We start from the raw sequence: 17,304 nt of genomic DNA, 5'->3' as shown, positions 1-17,304 counted from the left end.
TAAAATACAAATCGGGATATTAATGAACAACAACAGCGAAAGAATATCTAAGAAATCTCTCTCATTCCTGACATGCATAATACAATTTCATGCAATCGCAAATGCTTATGAGTCAAAATCTAAAAATTACTTTAAAAGATTTCCATTGTGTGCAATGGGACTTGAAGTTATTCTTCCTAAGAAATATGATAACCAGTGTTCAAGTCAAAGGCTAAAAACTGGCAAATCTCAAAGAGAAAGCCACATGCTGTTTTTCCCCTTTGCTAACATATTGATTTACCACACTCAAATACTTTTTTACCAAACAAATCTACAACAACTCTCTCTACTTCTTTCTTTTTTCAATTAAAAAGGCTTTTTTTTTTCTTTTTTTTTTTTTTTTTTTTTTTTCTTTTTAAAGCACTACTAAATGGAAAGATGTCAGAGGCAGCTGTGGATTCCAAAAGAGAACAATAACATGAGTAAGACTGAGAATTTTTGCACATTTAAGTATTCACGTTGTGGGAAGTGTTTCTTCAAAAAAGAAAAAGAGAGAATACCTCATGAAGAGGAAATGCAGCTTCATAGGAGCCATTACTGAGCAATCGATTCAGACCTAAAAACCAAAAGTATCCGATTATTCAACAGTAGGACCAGAAAAACTGCTAAGTGAAAAGCAAAGAATAATTTCAGGATACACAGCTAAATGAAACTTGAAGTCCATTCACAGTAAGATTAAAGTAGAAAAAAAATAATCTTTTATAGGTTTTGATGACCTAGGATATAGCACAAGCAAAGAAGATTTGTTCAAATATCAAGCAAAATCTATCATTTATTTTGTTTGAGGTTTAAAGACTCATTTGCCAAATCCATCTTTAGTGCAACTTTAATGAAATCCAGGACCTCACAGAAAGAGTTTGGTATCATATACTTTGGTCTAAGGAAGCTATGCAAATAAAGGGCAGCATTTCCTTGGACTGGAAAACTACAGGGAGGATCTTTACTTTTTAAAAAAGCCAGTAAAACAATATAAATGCTTAATTCCTATATGCTGCAAAATATGTTCAATTTATGTCTTACGAAAGCCCCCTGGACTATTAGATAGACCAGGAACATGATGGGTTCAAGTAGTAGAACAGCAGGGAATACCCTTTAACCTGAACAAACAATTGCTCTCTGGCACAAAAACATCATAAATCCCATTCAGTTTGGCTTTGTCTCTCCTCAGTGAGAACAAGGACAGAAATAATGAATGACTGCTGAGATGTGGTCACTTTTCACTTGGAAAATCATCCAGACAGGACTGAACAACTATAAAACAATGTAAAACTAAATCCTGGCACTAACAGCCTGGAGGTATTTAAGCCCCATTCATGCAAAGGAGAAGTATCCTGATTCCATTTCAGATTCGCAGGGAATTATAGCAGTGAGAACACAGCAGTGAGAATTATTAATTCAACATAAATAACGTGTTCAGTGACAGCGTTAGTATCTGCTTGGCAGAATATCTTTTCTCCTGAAGTGCTCTTGGCAGAAGAGCAAAACATGCACAGCTGAGCTGGGCTCTATTCAGCCCACTGATCTGTGCAAGGTTTATTTCATGTAGGTACTGCACAAGTAGTTATGTGAGAGAACTTAGGATCTTGAAGCAGGCAGGGATTTCATTGTGAGCGTATGGACTACATTCACCACATGAATTCTCCCCTTTCATCTCTACTTTCCTCTCACTGTCACTGCTTAGAGCTATGGCTTCCATCATCTCACCTTTTTGACCTACTGCATCTACAGAGCTACAGAATCTCACTTCTCCCCTTTGGAGGAACAGATATCCATGGAGATGCCCTACAGGCTGGGATGGACAGCAGCACAAACTTTGCTTTCCTTCCAGTATATGTGTCTTTGAAAAAGAAAGGATTTCTGCAGAAAAGGTTCCTTTGAGTCAGGTTCTTTCCTCGTTGACATAATAAATCTCATGGGGGGACATAAATGCCTGGGGAAGCAGCCCAGCATTCCAGTGAAATGGTCAGCTCTTTCTAGGAGAAGCCCCTGCCACATAGCAATGGGTGAGATGTGCACTGTTCCAAAAATGTCATTAAAAACAAAGCAAATAAGCCAGACTGCTACTTATTTTTCCAATAGGATTTATCACATTAAAAGTACTTACCAATTTTGTTTTTCCCTTCTTCATATTTCACTCTTTGTAAGATATGGTGTACAATTCTACTTCTTGTAGCATTATTAAAGAAAGTGTCTTTGTTGTGTATGATGAAGCTATATAAAAACACAAACAAGGCCATCTTAGGAACATGTAGTAATGTATTTAAAGAAAACATTAAGTTCCACCGTTTTCTGTAGCATGTTTACAATCTATGTGAGCAACTGTAAGGAAGATTAAAGGCTGTCAGATTAACTGAGATGATTCACTGGATGAGATGATCTCAGTAACTGTATTCATTCCCTGGCAAAGAATGGCTTGGAGATGTCTGGAGAAAGATCAGTGATATTTAAGCATTCATTATGATACGCATTACATTTAGACAAATTCACCAAAGACTACAAAACAGTTGCATAAAAATTTGAAGAATAAGAAGAGTAAGATAAGAAGAAGAAGAGTAAGATTTGTTAGTGCAGCTGTAGAGATCCACATTTCATTTCTACTTCTGGCTTCTTTATTATGCTTTACCATTAAAACAGAAGCATCCACATGGCAAAAAATGACTCTTAAAACCAGCTTGCAGAAGCTACTCATGGAGTTACGCATGAATGCAGGTTCAATAGTTTAGACAGAAGTCTGAAGTGTCTGGGAAATTGAAAAAAAAAAAAAAACAACCCACAAAATACATTGTATTGGTTGGACTTTCTGACACATTATATTTTATATAAATTTATTAGGCAAAACACACATATTTGAGGAAAACAAGATATTTTAGCACATCATTATATCACTGGAAATATTTAATGCCTGAATTTCAGTTTAAAAATACCAGCCCAACTTGTGAGATAAATACTGCTGAAGAATTCTTACAATAGCTTGAGTTGTGTAAAGGCCTCATAATAGACTGTGAAAGCTGAATAAGCAGAAACGTGGTTAGAGTTTCTGATGAAATATGCTTGTGCATATATTTAAGGAAATTAAATATTTTTATAATTGTAGCCCTCAGTAACCGACTGAATGGAAGGGTTCCTTTGGATAGGAAGTGAGACTGTATTCTTCTGTGTCGGTGAAGAGCCCTGGGGAACTGAATAAAGTGATAAATGAAAAGGTAAAATCAATAATTTCATAAAGAGGCCGGAGTATATGCTAGATAAATCTAGTGTAAAAAGAGAAGATCTTAATGGAGAGTTTGGTGTGTATCTGTATCACTTTCTCTTCTGCATAATACGGGATTTACTGCTCCGTCTTCTCCTCAGTTAATTTTCTCAAATGAAAACCCTCTTCTTCAGAGCAAATTGGAAATGCTATATGGCTCTTCACCTCCACATTCATTTGGAAAGCCAGGAAAGCAGTCCAAATTCTGCACTTTACACATTCCACATGCTCCTTCCTTTTTATCCAAAAATCACTACTGACCTTTCCATACAAAACAACCTGCAAGTTCATAATGTTCAGTTTCAAAAGCGAACAGCAAAAAGTTCCAAAAGTAAAGATTTAAAAGACAAATTTCTCCAAGAGCAGCGTAACTAATAAAGCTTAGTTTTCTAGAAATGATCCCTTTCCTGCTCCATCTCAGATACTCACAGGACATTTCTATGTCTAATATCTATCCAGTAGTACACTTCTGGCTTTATCCCATATCCCAAAGTCCTACATGTGCCTCAGAGTGCCTGCTGTCATTTCCGCATATTGGTTGACTACAGTTTGTGTGATCATTTACCACTGGGCTGGTACCAAACAGCATATATGCTTGGTGTGTACTGACTGCCTTTTCTGCATAGGCACAAATTTCAATCAGCTGGTACTCACAAAGTAATTGAGACTCTGCTTCTCTGTGAGACAAATAGACTTGTACTAAATGTAGCTGAAAGTAACCAGCACATAAAATAAGTGTCAGTAGAAGAAAAAGGAAATGCTGTTATCGCACAATTCATAATGTTAAGGAAATCAGATTAAAAACAGCCTAATCTCTGAAGCAAACAGAAGAGCACTGTATCCAGTTGAAGCTGGATTTAGGCATTAGGTTGCTCCAGTGTCAGCAGAGAGACATTAAGACAGTACTAAAACAGAAATGAATAGCTAGCATTTTTTCTACTGTTTCATTTTCTTGTGTCTGACTTTAATCCCCAAGATCTTACCTCCTATGTAGCACTGAATGATAAAGGTAACTTCTGAAATCAAACCAGCACAGTAATTTTCATTATCTATGAGCTCTTGAAGGATTCAAATGGGAATGTAAACAGTGGTTCAGGTAATGGTAAAAATCAGTAGCTTTTATCCGTTCTCTTTGTGATATAATGTTGCTTTTTTGGTATCATAACTATAACATTCTGCAACCATCAGCAGTTCTTTCAACCACTTTTCTGGACAAGTAGCTTAACAGCCTTCCTGCATTTAGTTGCTTCTATTTCTATTTTCAGGAGTGAAAAAAGAAAAAAAAAGAAAAAAGGAAAAAAAAAAAAAAGATTAAATCAAACAGTGTTCAATCTTAAAAGGAAATAAGAACTATTTGATTAAAAGAACACTGTACAGATTTGCACTCATTTGTAAACTTAGCAATTGTACTGCTGTAGCTGTTGATCTCACTTGGCCAAGAAGGAACAAGCAGATGTGCTTGAGAAACAGCTGTCAACACTTCAGTATGAATACTACCACAAAAAACTCTGCCTATTCCAGAACTAAAGTGAATGTGAGCTGCAGAGTTTGGCCCTGCCCATCCTTGTGCCATTAAAATGCATACAGGGACAGGAAGGGGAGAGAAGAAGGAGAAGTCACAGCTGAAGTAGGTCAAGAACATTTCCTTCAGTGTTCTCTAACATACTCATGGAGGTATGTATAGAGATTATATTGTAAAGGTTAAAATAAAACAAAACAAAACAAAAAGTCACCTTGTTCAATTTTTGAAAAATAAAAAAATACTGAAGGATTGTTTTGCCTTTGGCCATTTGATCATCTTGATTGTTTCTCTGAAATTTTCTATAGAACAACCCCCAGAAGAATGGTCTTAGCACAGCCAAAGGGACTGGTGCAGGGAATAAAAACAAGCAGAAATGACTGGGAGACACTAAAAGGATGAAAATATCCCAAGTGACATTAATTACAACAGTGCTGGTGGAATTACAATTTTTGTCTAAAGTCAGAGAGGTTGCCTCTGTCAGTTGAGAATCATGCACTTCAGTGGAAGATTTATCCTTTTGTACCACCACCCTTCTTGCCTTCAGTTTCTTGGACTTCCTTCCTTCAAACTTTTTCTGCTCCAAGATGTCACCTTTTGGGGTGATAAATCCATATTCACAGACTAATGATCAGGACTCATTCATGATCTACTGCATCCAAATTCAAAGAAAAAGACTTTTTCAGTCTGTGGAGAATCTTACTCTTCAAATTTCAGTTCACAGAAGTCACAGCTGAAGATATTTCCAAATTACGTGCTGATAAACATCCATCAGGAGTTACTGCGCTATAAAATGCACAAAGCAGAGACTTTCCATGGAGTTTTTTAACTGTTGCTGCTTTCAGATGGAACAGTTTCCTTAGCTGTTCTATTTCTGCTGCTCTTGATAGAATTGCACTATGCAAAAAGGTTTGAATATTCATAAGAGTGATGCAGCTTGTTTTCAGGTTTAGTGAGGTTCTGGCTTTGTTTAGGAGAAAGTTCAGTTTTAGTCACTTTGTCACCTCTTTTGTAAGGCAAAAAATAAGCAAGGATTAATACACTGGTATTTTTATTCCTTGTGAAGGTAATGTATAGGTAGATAATAAATGCAGTGATTTGTTCCATAAGAGTTATAGCCACTAGCCTATTTCTGTAAGCATTATTTGTGTGAGCTCTGCTAATACAAAAAAAAAAACTATAAAAAAAGAAATAAAATCCCAATGAAGATAATGAGAGCGCTTCTGCCAGGAAAGGTTCCAGAGTTGATCCTTAATTAAAGTCCTTTTAGAAACTGTCATTCTGGAAATACTGCTCTTACATTCCCAGTATAAGAGACATGACAAGTCACTGAAGGTTAATTGCTTTGAAATTATATTTTTAGCTTTCTTAATTAGATTCTGAACTGGAGATTTCAAACCGACTTTCAATGGAGGAAGCACAACATAACCAACTGTCATCTAGAGAAAGCCCTCAAATAACTGTGAATTCAACAAAGAGCAAACTGCCAGTGGATTCCTGTTCATGCATCCTCTTTGACAATTTTACAAGTTGTACAAACCCAGTAGGAGCAGAATTAACTCTTGAATCTGTGTCCAATACCCATTTGAAAAAAAAACAAACCCAAAACTGCTCTAACTTCTCTGTTTATTTTGCAGGAGCAAAAGACACGGAAATGCTATTTTGTCTTGTATGAGTGAGATGCACATGCTAAAAGCTGAACACTCATGGCCTCTAGTTACAAAGATACAAAGTGAACATGTGGGCTCATACCACTGTGCACCTTTGCTCTATGGGATCCCCAGACACTGAAATGCTTGGTATCTGACACTCAGCAAACTAAAATGTATGATCCAAGCAAATGCCTCCTTCTGGAAGCAGTGAAAACTGAAGCACAGAAGATGCTTGAGCATAGGAAATACTATATAAGAACTATATTTCCCTTGTACAGAAAAAATGCCCACCCTTCTGCACTGCCAGGTAAACCACTTGTGCTAAATTTCTGTTGTTGGCTGAGGAAATGACAGGTCTTCACCTCATCTGACATCAGAGAAAATAAAGCCAACAGCTGTAATAGCAGCAACAAGAAGAACCTGCAGTATTCCAGTGAGGATATTACCAAAATCTCTGTGCATTATTTGTTTGAAAATCGGTATATGATGAATGTTTTCTATTTTCATTTTATGGGACTTACAAGGTTGCTAGTAAGATAAATAGAAAGGCTCGAACTTTCAGAGTCAGGCCAGAGAAGAAGACAACCTTTGTCTTGCAACATGATAATGCAAAGCCCAACAAGTTTGAATACTGTGGAGCACATGGCCAGTGTTGGCTGGACTGTCCTATCGCACCACTATATAGTGCAAATTTGGTGCCTTCTGATTTCCATCTGATTGGGTCAATGAAATATGGACTGAATTGGCAACATTTCTCTAGCAATCATAGCTATCTAGCAGTCTAGCCATCATAGTAGCTGTGAAGCAGTGTGTAACCTTCAGTGGTACAGATTTTTATGAGCACAGCTTGCAGGTTCTTGTTCATCACTGGTAAAAATGAACAGCTAATGGTAGAGACTATGCTGAAAAATACTGTTGTGTAGCTGAGAATTTGCTCTATCAAATAGTGTTATCATGCTCTTTGTATCTGTTGCAATTTCTATGGAAATAAATAGGGGGCATTATCTTCAGAGTTATCTATGTACAAATACAGGAACATCCATCTTAGTTCAAACCAAGGGCATGTTCATGCATTCCTGTGCCTCACTCTCAATGGTGACAGCTTTCTGACCCATCCATGATCTCAGCATGAGGCAGCTATCAGGACAGGGGTACAGATCATCTTGGTGAGGATGGCATTTATTAAGGGTAATTTGAGCATCAGAAAAAATATAAAATGCAACTCCACTGTGACAGACAAATATCTTGGAAGCCTGACCAGGACAGTATTTTCTTGTACATGGGGACTAAGTACAAATGAGAGCAGTTGCACGAATCTCTGGTATATTTGTTAATTTTACTTTTTAATTGATTTTAATTAATCCAGGTACTGTCCTAGTCCCCAAATTGTGTAAAGTTTTAATTTAATTTTTACTGAAATATTAAATAATTATTTTAGGGGCTTTATTCAATTACATAGTTTAATATTTAAGCAGAGAGTTCGTCGCCTTTGGAAGGGGAAAATAAAAGAGCTCCTGATATAAAGTCTGAAATCTCAAAGCAGCAATTAGACGTATTTTCCAAGCTAGCATACCACTACCTAAGAAATTGCAGATAATTACCAGTGTTAACTATTCCCAGCAGACTAGCAGCTCACTACCTAAAATAACTAAAACATAGTAGAGAAATAACTAATTACCATCATGTCTGAGGGAAAACATTTTTTGAATGTAGTGAATTGTGCATTCTTGCAACTGATAATTTTCAGGAGAAATTGTCTGGTGTAAATAAAGCCCTTCCTAATCTGTGGCTGCAGAAGTGAGATACTGTTCAGAAGACTATCTTGAAAATTATCATTTTCAATTCTACAAAATCCCAACAAAATGCTTGCCTCAGCCAGACAGAACTTCTTTCCTCCAAAAAGAGATTTTCTATTGCTTAGGAAATACATTGAATTTTACCCTTCTTTTTTTGCTGGCTCCACATTTTAAGTGCTGTCAGTTTTCTGTTCCATGTCTTTAACAGTGCCTATCAGAAGTGAAGACTGTACTTAGACTACGTTTCAAGCATCATCCATATCACACTGGAGACTTGAATATAGAAGCTTGACTAGACTGAAAAAAAAAGTAAACTACCAATATTCACTGAGGTGAAAAACATCTGAGACTGTGAAGAAAGGAAGAAATTCAAGACCCATACTGCAATATTGAGACAAACATAAAAGATGAACAAGCTCATTTAAGGAACAATACTTTAGAAAATTAAATGCACAAAAAATCAGGATAAAAAGAAGAATTCTGCTACCTTCAGCTACAGTGTGTGGTCAGATCTACAGTGAGTACATGAGAGGTCTTGCCTGCAAACTCAGTATATGAATATTTATCCTTTCAAGGCAGTTGTATTTGTGACTGTTCCACTATGTGATTATTAAGCAATAGTTAAAAATTTCTTGGATAAGCACCAATTAATGATAACACAGAATTACTCAGCTGGAAAAAGTACATAGCTTGCTCTCTATGGATACTTGTACAATAGCCAGAAAAAATCTTTTTAGTGTAATTAAAAGATAGTCAGTGGGTGGTGAGATGTTGTGTTTCATTGCTAGTGGGGTATCTGTTGTTGGGCAGTTGTGATGTTGCTGGGAATTGGTTGACAGGTGGAGAATAATTGCACTGTGGAAACGTATGTATGTGTACAGATACATACTGTTATAATTGCATCTTTGTTTCAGTTTCACTTTTCTGTCTTATTAAATAGTTTTTATCTCAACTCATAAGTTCTATTTTGCTTCCAGTTCTCTTCCTCATCTCAACTGGGGAGAGACTGAGTGAATGACTGTGTAGTGTTTAGCTGCTGCTGGGTTAAGCCATAACACAAATATTGAACAAGTCACTATATTTCAAAGTCCTTGTGAAGGAGAATAAGACAGATACAGGCAACAGGCTGGAGCATGATGGGAGTACAAGGATCCTCCCAGAAACAGCAGCTTTTTGGAGAAGTAAGGCATCTCAGGCAGCACTGTATCAGTCCCCGCATTACAGGAACTGAAGACTAAACATGAAGCAAAATAGAAAATATCACAATTTCTGGGGAGTTTCTGGGATTTGCACCTAGTTTAGTTTTTCTGCTGTTTTTGAACTTGTTTTGCTTGACACTACTTACAGCAGATGACTTTCGTTTTATTAACTCGTTTTGCAGTAAGTAAATCCACTCCATGAAAAACACTTCACTCAAAGTAAGGGATCTGAATGAAGGGTTTATTCAAAGAGCAGTAACTCTGCCTGTCCTCACCCCAAATAAAATCACACATTTTTTTACTGTTAGTCTTTGATCTGCCTGTAATCCATTCCATATCACCCCAGTTTTCTGTCAGTACCCTGGTCAGCGCTGCCAATTCTTTGTGACTTTGTTCTCAGGTAGACGACATCCACTCCCAAAGCCACAAACAGTCCCTAACTGTATGACACCTTCTTTCTCCAAAGTTAGCCATAAAAATTCAACTTGGGATCTGAAAGAAATGTTAAGCCTTCTTCTGTTTTGCATTTTGCAAGTGAATAAGTACTTCTACTGGTCAAATGATTTCTCTAGTACCATTGCTGCAACACTGATGCATCTGGTACGCTTGGACCAGTGTAACTGACCTTAACACTGGCATTATGCAAGCAGTTTTGTTTCTGTAAAAGTTAAAGAGAGAGAAATTCAAACAAAATGACACTGTCCTTTTACACACATAACCAGGAATGAAGTGCAGTATCCATTTATTTTGACCATCAGTGCTGGAAGAATTAAAATTGATTATACTAAGAACAGAACTGCTGAATAAGAAGTTTTAAGCACGTCTTTAACATACACAAAAAAGGCAGTTCTGACCCAAGAGAGAATTAGTCAGTTGACTAGGGATGTAATTGAAATTCTAGTGAATCAAAAGGAACTTTTCTATTGATTTCTTTTAGCTTTGAGTTGGATATTTAATTATTAGATAAACTTGATGCTCTCTCAGGACTCTCCCCCTCTGTGTGACAAAGAACTAAACTGGAGTCACTGTTTTTTAAGGCATACACTAATAAATTGATTTTTTTTTCAAAGGTGAATCCAGAAGGAAAAGTTTTAGTTTTGTAACTCAGATATGATTTTGTGAATTAATAAAGTACTCACTGATGGATCCTTTGTTGGCTGAATGGAGCAGTATAGCAGTCATTCTCTTCCAGATCTGGCAGTGTCTCCTTGTCCAGTTTCATGGGCTTTCTAGGTAACCATCCTCGAAACCTGCTTATTTGTTTCTCGATCCTGCAATACATGAAAAGTGTGAGCATTTGAGAGAGTGAGAAATATCTTGCTTTTTAATTACATTTTTTCAGTGCAGAGAACATATGCTGGCAAACTAGGCCACAATATCTACAGCTTCCAATGAAGTCTGACATTTTTGACCACATTATACACACTAAACATGATTATTAATAACCAGCTTTCAGTGAAGGAGCATCTTATTTCGTCTCAGCAGAAAAACAATGCCAATGTTACATGCTGCTAAAAATCTTTCTAAGCCCATTAAGCTACTCTCTAAGCCTTTATTTATCAGCTATGTACTTAATTTAAATTTCAGGCTTAATTGACATATTAGACTTTGGACATATAAACGTGAGAACAGTACAGACTATGACAGAGAGCTTTGAAAGTTAAACCCCAGCAAGCTGGATCCTTTTCCTGCCCTCTATACTGATTCTTACCTTGCAATTGGTGCTATACAAAATAGACTACTTTGTTCATTTAGCTTAACTGTATTGTCCTGCAATACTATAGCCTACCCTAAACTAAAATACTCAGTGTACAGATTAATAGGTGACAGTTGAACAGGTTATTACATATAGAAGGTGAAAGCAAATAAGATTAAGCTGGATTTAATCACAAGGGTACTCATGCAATGACGCACACTGAAATTATAGGAAATGGAACCATCAGAGCTGGCTGGAGGAGACAATCTAAAACAAATTCACATCCAAACTAAAACATTATAATGAAAATGTTAGGATGAAAACACATAACAAAGAAAAGATGTGTCTGGCAAAATGAACCCTACCCTCCCTCCCACCTTCAAGTTCTAAATAGTAATCTCTGCCTGCAAAAATCAGATGACTAGTTATGGGCATGCCCATACTTCTGTCACAGGGCAATTCTTTCCTGTGAGGGGCATAAACCAATATATTTCAAAGTTTAAGACCAGTTGGATGAAGTTCAAAGGTTGGAAATCTAGGGTATTTATTTTTTTTTTATTTCTTTCATCATAAGCCAGTCCAATAACTCTGTGACTCCAGAAAATGCTGTGAGCTCTGCACAATTTGAGGGAGAGAAGTCTATATCCATACAGCTAAGTGTGTAGGACAGTAACAACAAATTATTTCACCCATTCAAAATACATATAATGTTTCCTGGAATATTCAACCTTTTCTCCTCATGTTTCAACTTGGAGAGGAAAGCTAATGCTTATTTTTAAACATGGACATTCAATTCAAACTTGTAATCACATGAGCCCTATCCATTCTGGTACAATTTGTATATTTCTTATCTGTGAATAAAATGGGAGCAGAGCTGTAAATATGCCATCAGAACTGATGAAAAGAATGGCAATGCCTATAAGAGCACAACATGAAACTTATACTAAAGTTATCAGAAACTCTTAATGGGCATTGATTGTTCACCCCAGTCCAGAAGCTCAGAGTGGAGGTAGAACTAGTTTGCAAGTGTCTGTGCCTGAGTGCGTGGAAGACATTGTCAGATCCCAGCTCTGTGAAGGGACAGACCTGTTGTAAGTCTCTAGTTGTCCTTTCCAGATTCTCAGCCTTGAGCTAGTCTATGCAGAGACTGATAGGAATGACAAGGGAAAAGTATGATTATCTCCTGGGGATTCCAGCTTTTCCCTCTGTAAAGGTTACAAGCTTTGTATTACAGTATGTTCAGCAGACTTAGTGACCCTGGGTGTGGAAAATGGAAGAGGAATCAGGCAGAAGGATTTTCTAAATATCCCAGGCCATGCTTATTTGTTGACTAAAATCATTTGAATTCTCTAAGCTATTAATGCCCTTGCTAATCTGCAACCCTTTCCCATTCATTCTGCAAGTGCGCATTTGAGATATGTGTGCTGCAGGTTTATCATAGCACATGCAGGCATGAACACAGTGCTTTCACAGATTAAGAACAATGCATTATTCATGTTGGCTTCTCACTGAGCATATGCCCAGAATTTCACTGGTTTGCCACTCCCAAGGTTCAGACTACTTGGCATGCTTAGTGAGCTTGCTCCTTTCCTGCTGGCAAGCAGGTCTAGAAAGGTTGCAGTGACTTTCTGCACAGCTGACAACTTAGGAGTACAGCAGAGCCATCCTTAGGAAAAAAATAGTTTTCTCCTTCAAAAAGAAAAATGACCACGCTTAAAATGCATCCAGGCCACCCCAACAGCACCATGAGTCATCAGTGCAGGCTCTGTACTGAACATTATCCTCTCTCTTAAGAAGAGACATGAGTGTTATATGTGGTTTACTGCTTTTTCAAGGCTAACCTGGGCTTCACATTCCCTGAATAGGAGGAATGGTGTTTGGAAAACAGGGAAGCCTATACAAGAGCAAGACAGTACACAGAGTGAAGGGGGGCACTGTAAAGTTAACCACAATGAAAAAGGAAAGTGGCAGAGCTGTTAATAGTTTCCTTCTTAAATACTTTAAAAAGCCCACACAAAGCTCTTGTTAGCCTCACATGGCAAAAATCAACTGTCTCAATGCTAATGCATGTGGTGACTCAAAGACACATCCCACTCCAGTCCTGGCCATGCCCCTGCTGTCCAGGCTTAGACTTTACCCAGTGTCCTGTCCTGTTTCCAAAGATACACATTGTGCTTAACACACAAACTGGTTACTCAAACAATTTCAGTTTTATCACTATAAAGCAGGGTAGGGATAGAATTTTTGTTTTTAGGGATAGATTTTTTTTTTTAATTTTTTTTATTTTTATTTTTTCTCAAAGGAAAGAGGAAATTTGAAAAATCAAAACAATTGTTTAGACTTGTGATTGATTTTATCTCTGGCTCAGCTTTGACAGAGCTTTATGGATTGTTTAGAGCTAGATATGGTTTTAGTTAAGTTTTTAACCACGGCTCAGGCCGAGTTCTAGATATTGTATACATACCTGATTCCCTTCCTTTCCTCTAGAACACATTAGGGTAGTTTCATTATTTGAAATTTTGGGACCATTAGAACTTTTCAGACAGAAAATTCAAGTGAGACTGATAAGTTGCAAGAGACCTTCTCTGGACTTTCCCTGAAACAAAAGCCCTCTAGTATTAGTTTTTCCTCAGTGTCAATATAATATTTGTTTTAGCTCAAAAAATTGACCAAGGCTTCTAATCTTCACTGAACTAGTAAAGGAAATGTTTTCACTGTAGCTGTAGATCTGAGTAATGACATAAATGAAAATATAGCTGCATATGTTTTCTTTCCTTTCCCACCAGGACTATTCAGCTTTTCTGCCTCAAGCGGCAAGTCACAGAGCTGGCCATAAAAAGTGAATTTAGCCAAATGCTGTCATCACTCAGGAACTAAAAAAAAAAACAGAACACAGAAAAAACTGCACTCCTGATTCTGATTGTGAATCACATTCTGATTGATAAGAAAATGAACGTAAAGTGAAATTTCATATGTCAAATACAAATGTTAGAATCTTCCCCTAATCCTTCCTTTTAATCTATTGCTGTGAAAGCGGTAGTGTCTTAACTAAAATCAATAAAATCTGAAGTTAGCAGGCAATTTGTACTCACTGAAATTGGACATTGCAAATGAGGAAACACTGACCAGAACAGTGTTCAGAAGAATGGTGTTTGTTTACTAGCTGGTGCCAACTGCGTAAAATGTCTTAACTCCATAAAGAGCTCACTGGGTGTTTACCAGTGTAAAAGCACATGCCATAATTTGAGATCAGTGCTGGTACTCTCGATTCACCAGCACAGTATGATGGGATTTAATATATAAAAGGCTTTTTAATATGCTCATGCAGCAAAGCGATAATACATAATTCATTTTCCCATGTACGTTCATTTAGTGAAATTATCTGCAGCATGATACAACTATTTTCTCCAATATGCAGATTTTTCAAATCTAATTCTTATCCCTCAGAAGTTCATGTTGGTTCTTCCACTTATCTCAGAGTGAGACAGTAAATCAAATGCTGGACCCTTTTGAAAACTGCATCAACAGCACCGAAGCATTAAATATCAAAATATGAGCTGGTCTTTGCCAAACTTTTATATTTTTGGGGGCTCTTTGAGACATTTTCATTGCCTGAGGTATCAGAAAGAAAATGCAGACTGGAAGTTTTTATTTCATCAAGTCAGGCACAAAATAGATCAAGTATAACCTGAAGATACTTAATAACTAAGTGAAAGGACCTCAGAGGTTCTTCAAAAGTATTCATCTCTCAAGCTCAATAGCTTCACACCAAAGTTGGATATGGTTCATTGCATTCCGATCTACCAACAAAGTACTAAGTATCTTCACAGAGGAAGCAATAAATAAATAACACCATTTACTGTAACAAGCAAGCCAGGTGCATGGAAATGAGAAAAGCAGTACCTGTGATATTTTAATCCCCCCAGAACTTCCAAATGAGTGATATAAAAATAAATAGAGTTTGCAGGAACACACTTATTCTTCCTCAAAAGTCTCCATCAATCAAAAAATATCTCTGTGTTACTAAAAAAAGGCAACAATAGTAAAATGAATTGCCTCTTTTGCGTGGCAAATGCCTTTAAAGTGTAACTCTGCTGTATCTGTTTTTGCAGAAGTACTAGTGTGTAACTGCATGCTCCAACCTTACTAGAAACACTACTAATAACCTTTTACTTTTAGCTTGACCTTAACCATTATTTTAGTGATCTGGTCCAAAGTGATATAAACTGAGCCAGCAAAGGAATTGTACTCACCTATTCATGAACTTGTATCGGCGGTGCAGGTAATAGATTTTTCTCCTGGAAGAACAGCAAAAATGAAGCCAGTCGAGAAGAAAACCCATCGTCAGTTACAGTATGAACTAGCAAGGAAGGAAAGGAGATTGAAGACAGAAGCCTGTAAGAGGTGGAGGAAGAGACTAAAGAGAGATTACAGAACTGTCACAGGAAGCCACACAGACTCTGGTGGCATTTGAATTGCAAGGAGGTCATCATTTTCTCATTGTCTTCTCTTTTTCTGCTACTTGTCATGTGTGAAAGACAGGGACCCAAAGATGTGTCTATTTCCAAGAAGTCCATAGACAGTTGTAGGAATTTTGCGGGACCAATACAAAGATGGATAAATTATCCTCTATGTATCACAGATCTACCAGTGAATTACCAAAACCACATCTGATAAAAAGTAAGGGGAGTCATTTAGAAAAGCCAGGGAAGTGATGCCTAATGCTGCAATAAGCCAGTAACACATGCAGTGCCAACCTGGAGCATCATCCCTCAAAACAGAATATAGATTACATAAGTAATTCAGTATGTATTCAGCACACACCCCAGGACACAGCCACTCCCTCTGCCCCTTGTATAAGCATTGCTGATTTTTATTGTCAGTGCAATAAGCTGTGTGGGGGTGTGCGTGGGGAACCAGTGAGCAGACGAGGTGCAAAAGCAGATGCATGCTGACCAAACACTCTTCATCTTGCCATGTTAGGAAATACTATTTTTCCAAAAGACTGTTCAGGCACTGGAATGGGCTGTTCAGGGAAGTGGTAGAGACACCAATCCTGCAGGTATTCAAGGAACGTTTAGACACTGCAGTGCGGGTCATGGTTTAAAAAGAACTATTGGTGGTGGGTGGACATTTGGACTGGATGATCCTGTAGGTCTTTTCCAATCTTGGTGATTCTATGATTCCATGATCTGCTTCTCTATGGGCCTTATAGGGCTCATATTACCCAGGGCAGCTGCCCTTAACCATCCTGTGTAAATACAGAATGGGATGTCCACCTCCTGTCCCACTCTGCTGCTCTCATTCTCCTCAGAGGTGCCTATTACACTGCAACTGTGACCACAACTGTGGCCTTCACTACAGAGAGATCACAGACTCCTTTGGCCAAATCTTCCACAAGGTAGTGCTGCATCTCTTGCCATATTCAGCAGGAACAGAGGAAGGTCAACAGTAAGTGTTACTGATGATGCCATCTGCTTGTTGATTTTTCTTAAAATATTCAGAGTTATCCACTTTTTGGGACCACCATTTCGAAGCAGGATTTTATTCACTGATGTGTGGACCTTGGACTACTCCAGCCTAACAGGACAGTAATATTTATCTCCCTGTAGTTATGAAAAGAATGAAGATGTGGTTGTGATGCACATTTTTATATATAATTTGTATGGCACCTAATTTTCCATCTGCTGAGAAATGGATCTCAGAAGTGGGTCTTGGGACCAGGAAAGAACAAACTGCTCACAACAACTAAAATATGAGTTCCTGTTGTACTTTTAAATCATGAGATCTTATCCCCTTACTAGGGCAGATTCTCAAGGAATGCCAAGAAATGCTGAGAAAGTACTTTTGGCCTAGTGAATTGTTTCCATGGCTAGAATGTTTTTTAAAAAAGAACATTAACATCCTGTGATGACTTGTGATGCCCTTTGCCTTTTTCTCTTTAGCAGCAAAAGCTCAATAAAGAGCTGTTGAAGATGTGTTGTGTAAACAAAAAACAAACAAAACAAAACCCAATTCACACAAAATACACCTGCAATTTAGTCCTTATTTCATATCCAATTTTCCTAGAATGTTCTTAACATTACAGAGCTTGTGTCATACTAGAAACAATTTTTTGTGCTTAAGCAAGAAGAAAATAGGAAAAAAAATCCT

The 17,304-nt window shown here is 37.4% G+C and overlaps 1 protein-coding gene across 10 annotated transcripts in view; it reads right to left on the bottom strand.

The window, feature by feature from the left end:
- ANO4 (anoctamin 4) overlaps window positions 1-17,304 on the bottom strand; it is a 162,212-nt gene that overhangs the window by 44,961 nt on the left and 99,947 nt on the right. For 8 of the 10 annotated variants that reach the window (XR_014943124.1, XM_015859160.3, XM_015859164.3 and 5 more), the window contains 4 exons: window positions 15,405-15,449; window positions 10,595-10,726; window positions 2,144-2,250; window positions 540-595 (listed from right to left, as the gene is read on the bottom strand). Coding sequence is in view for 9 of the 10 variants with exons in the window: in XM_015859160.3 (XP_015714646.1) it covers window positions 540-595; window positions 2,144-2,250; window positions 10,595-10,726; window positions 15,405-15,449 (340 nt within the window). In the remaining variant the exon portion in view is untranslated. Of the gene's footprint in view, window positions 1-539; window positions 596-2,143; window positions 2,251-10,594; window positions 10,727-15,404; window positions 15,512-17,304 lie in introns of all 10 variants that reach the window. The other 2 variants (XM_085538836.1, XM_085538844.1) reach the window with 1 other exon arrangement.

This window comes from Coturnix japonica, chromosome 1, assembly GCF_054131305.1.
Source record: "Coturnix japonica strain WE chromosome 1, WE-NBRP24, whole genome shotgun sequence".
Lineage (NCBI taxonomy): Eukaryota > Metazoa > Chordata > Aves > Galliformes > Phasianidae > Coturnix > Coturnix japonica.
This window is presented reverse-complemented; position numbering and strand designations above follow the sequence as displayed.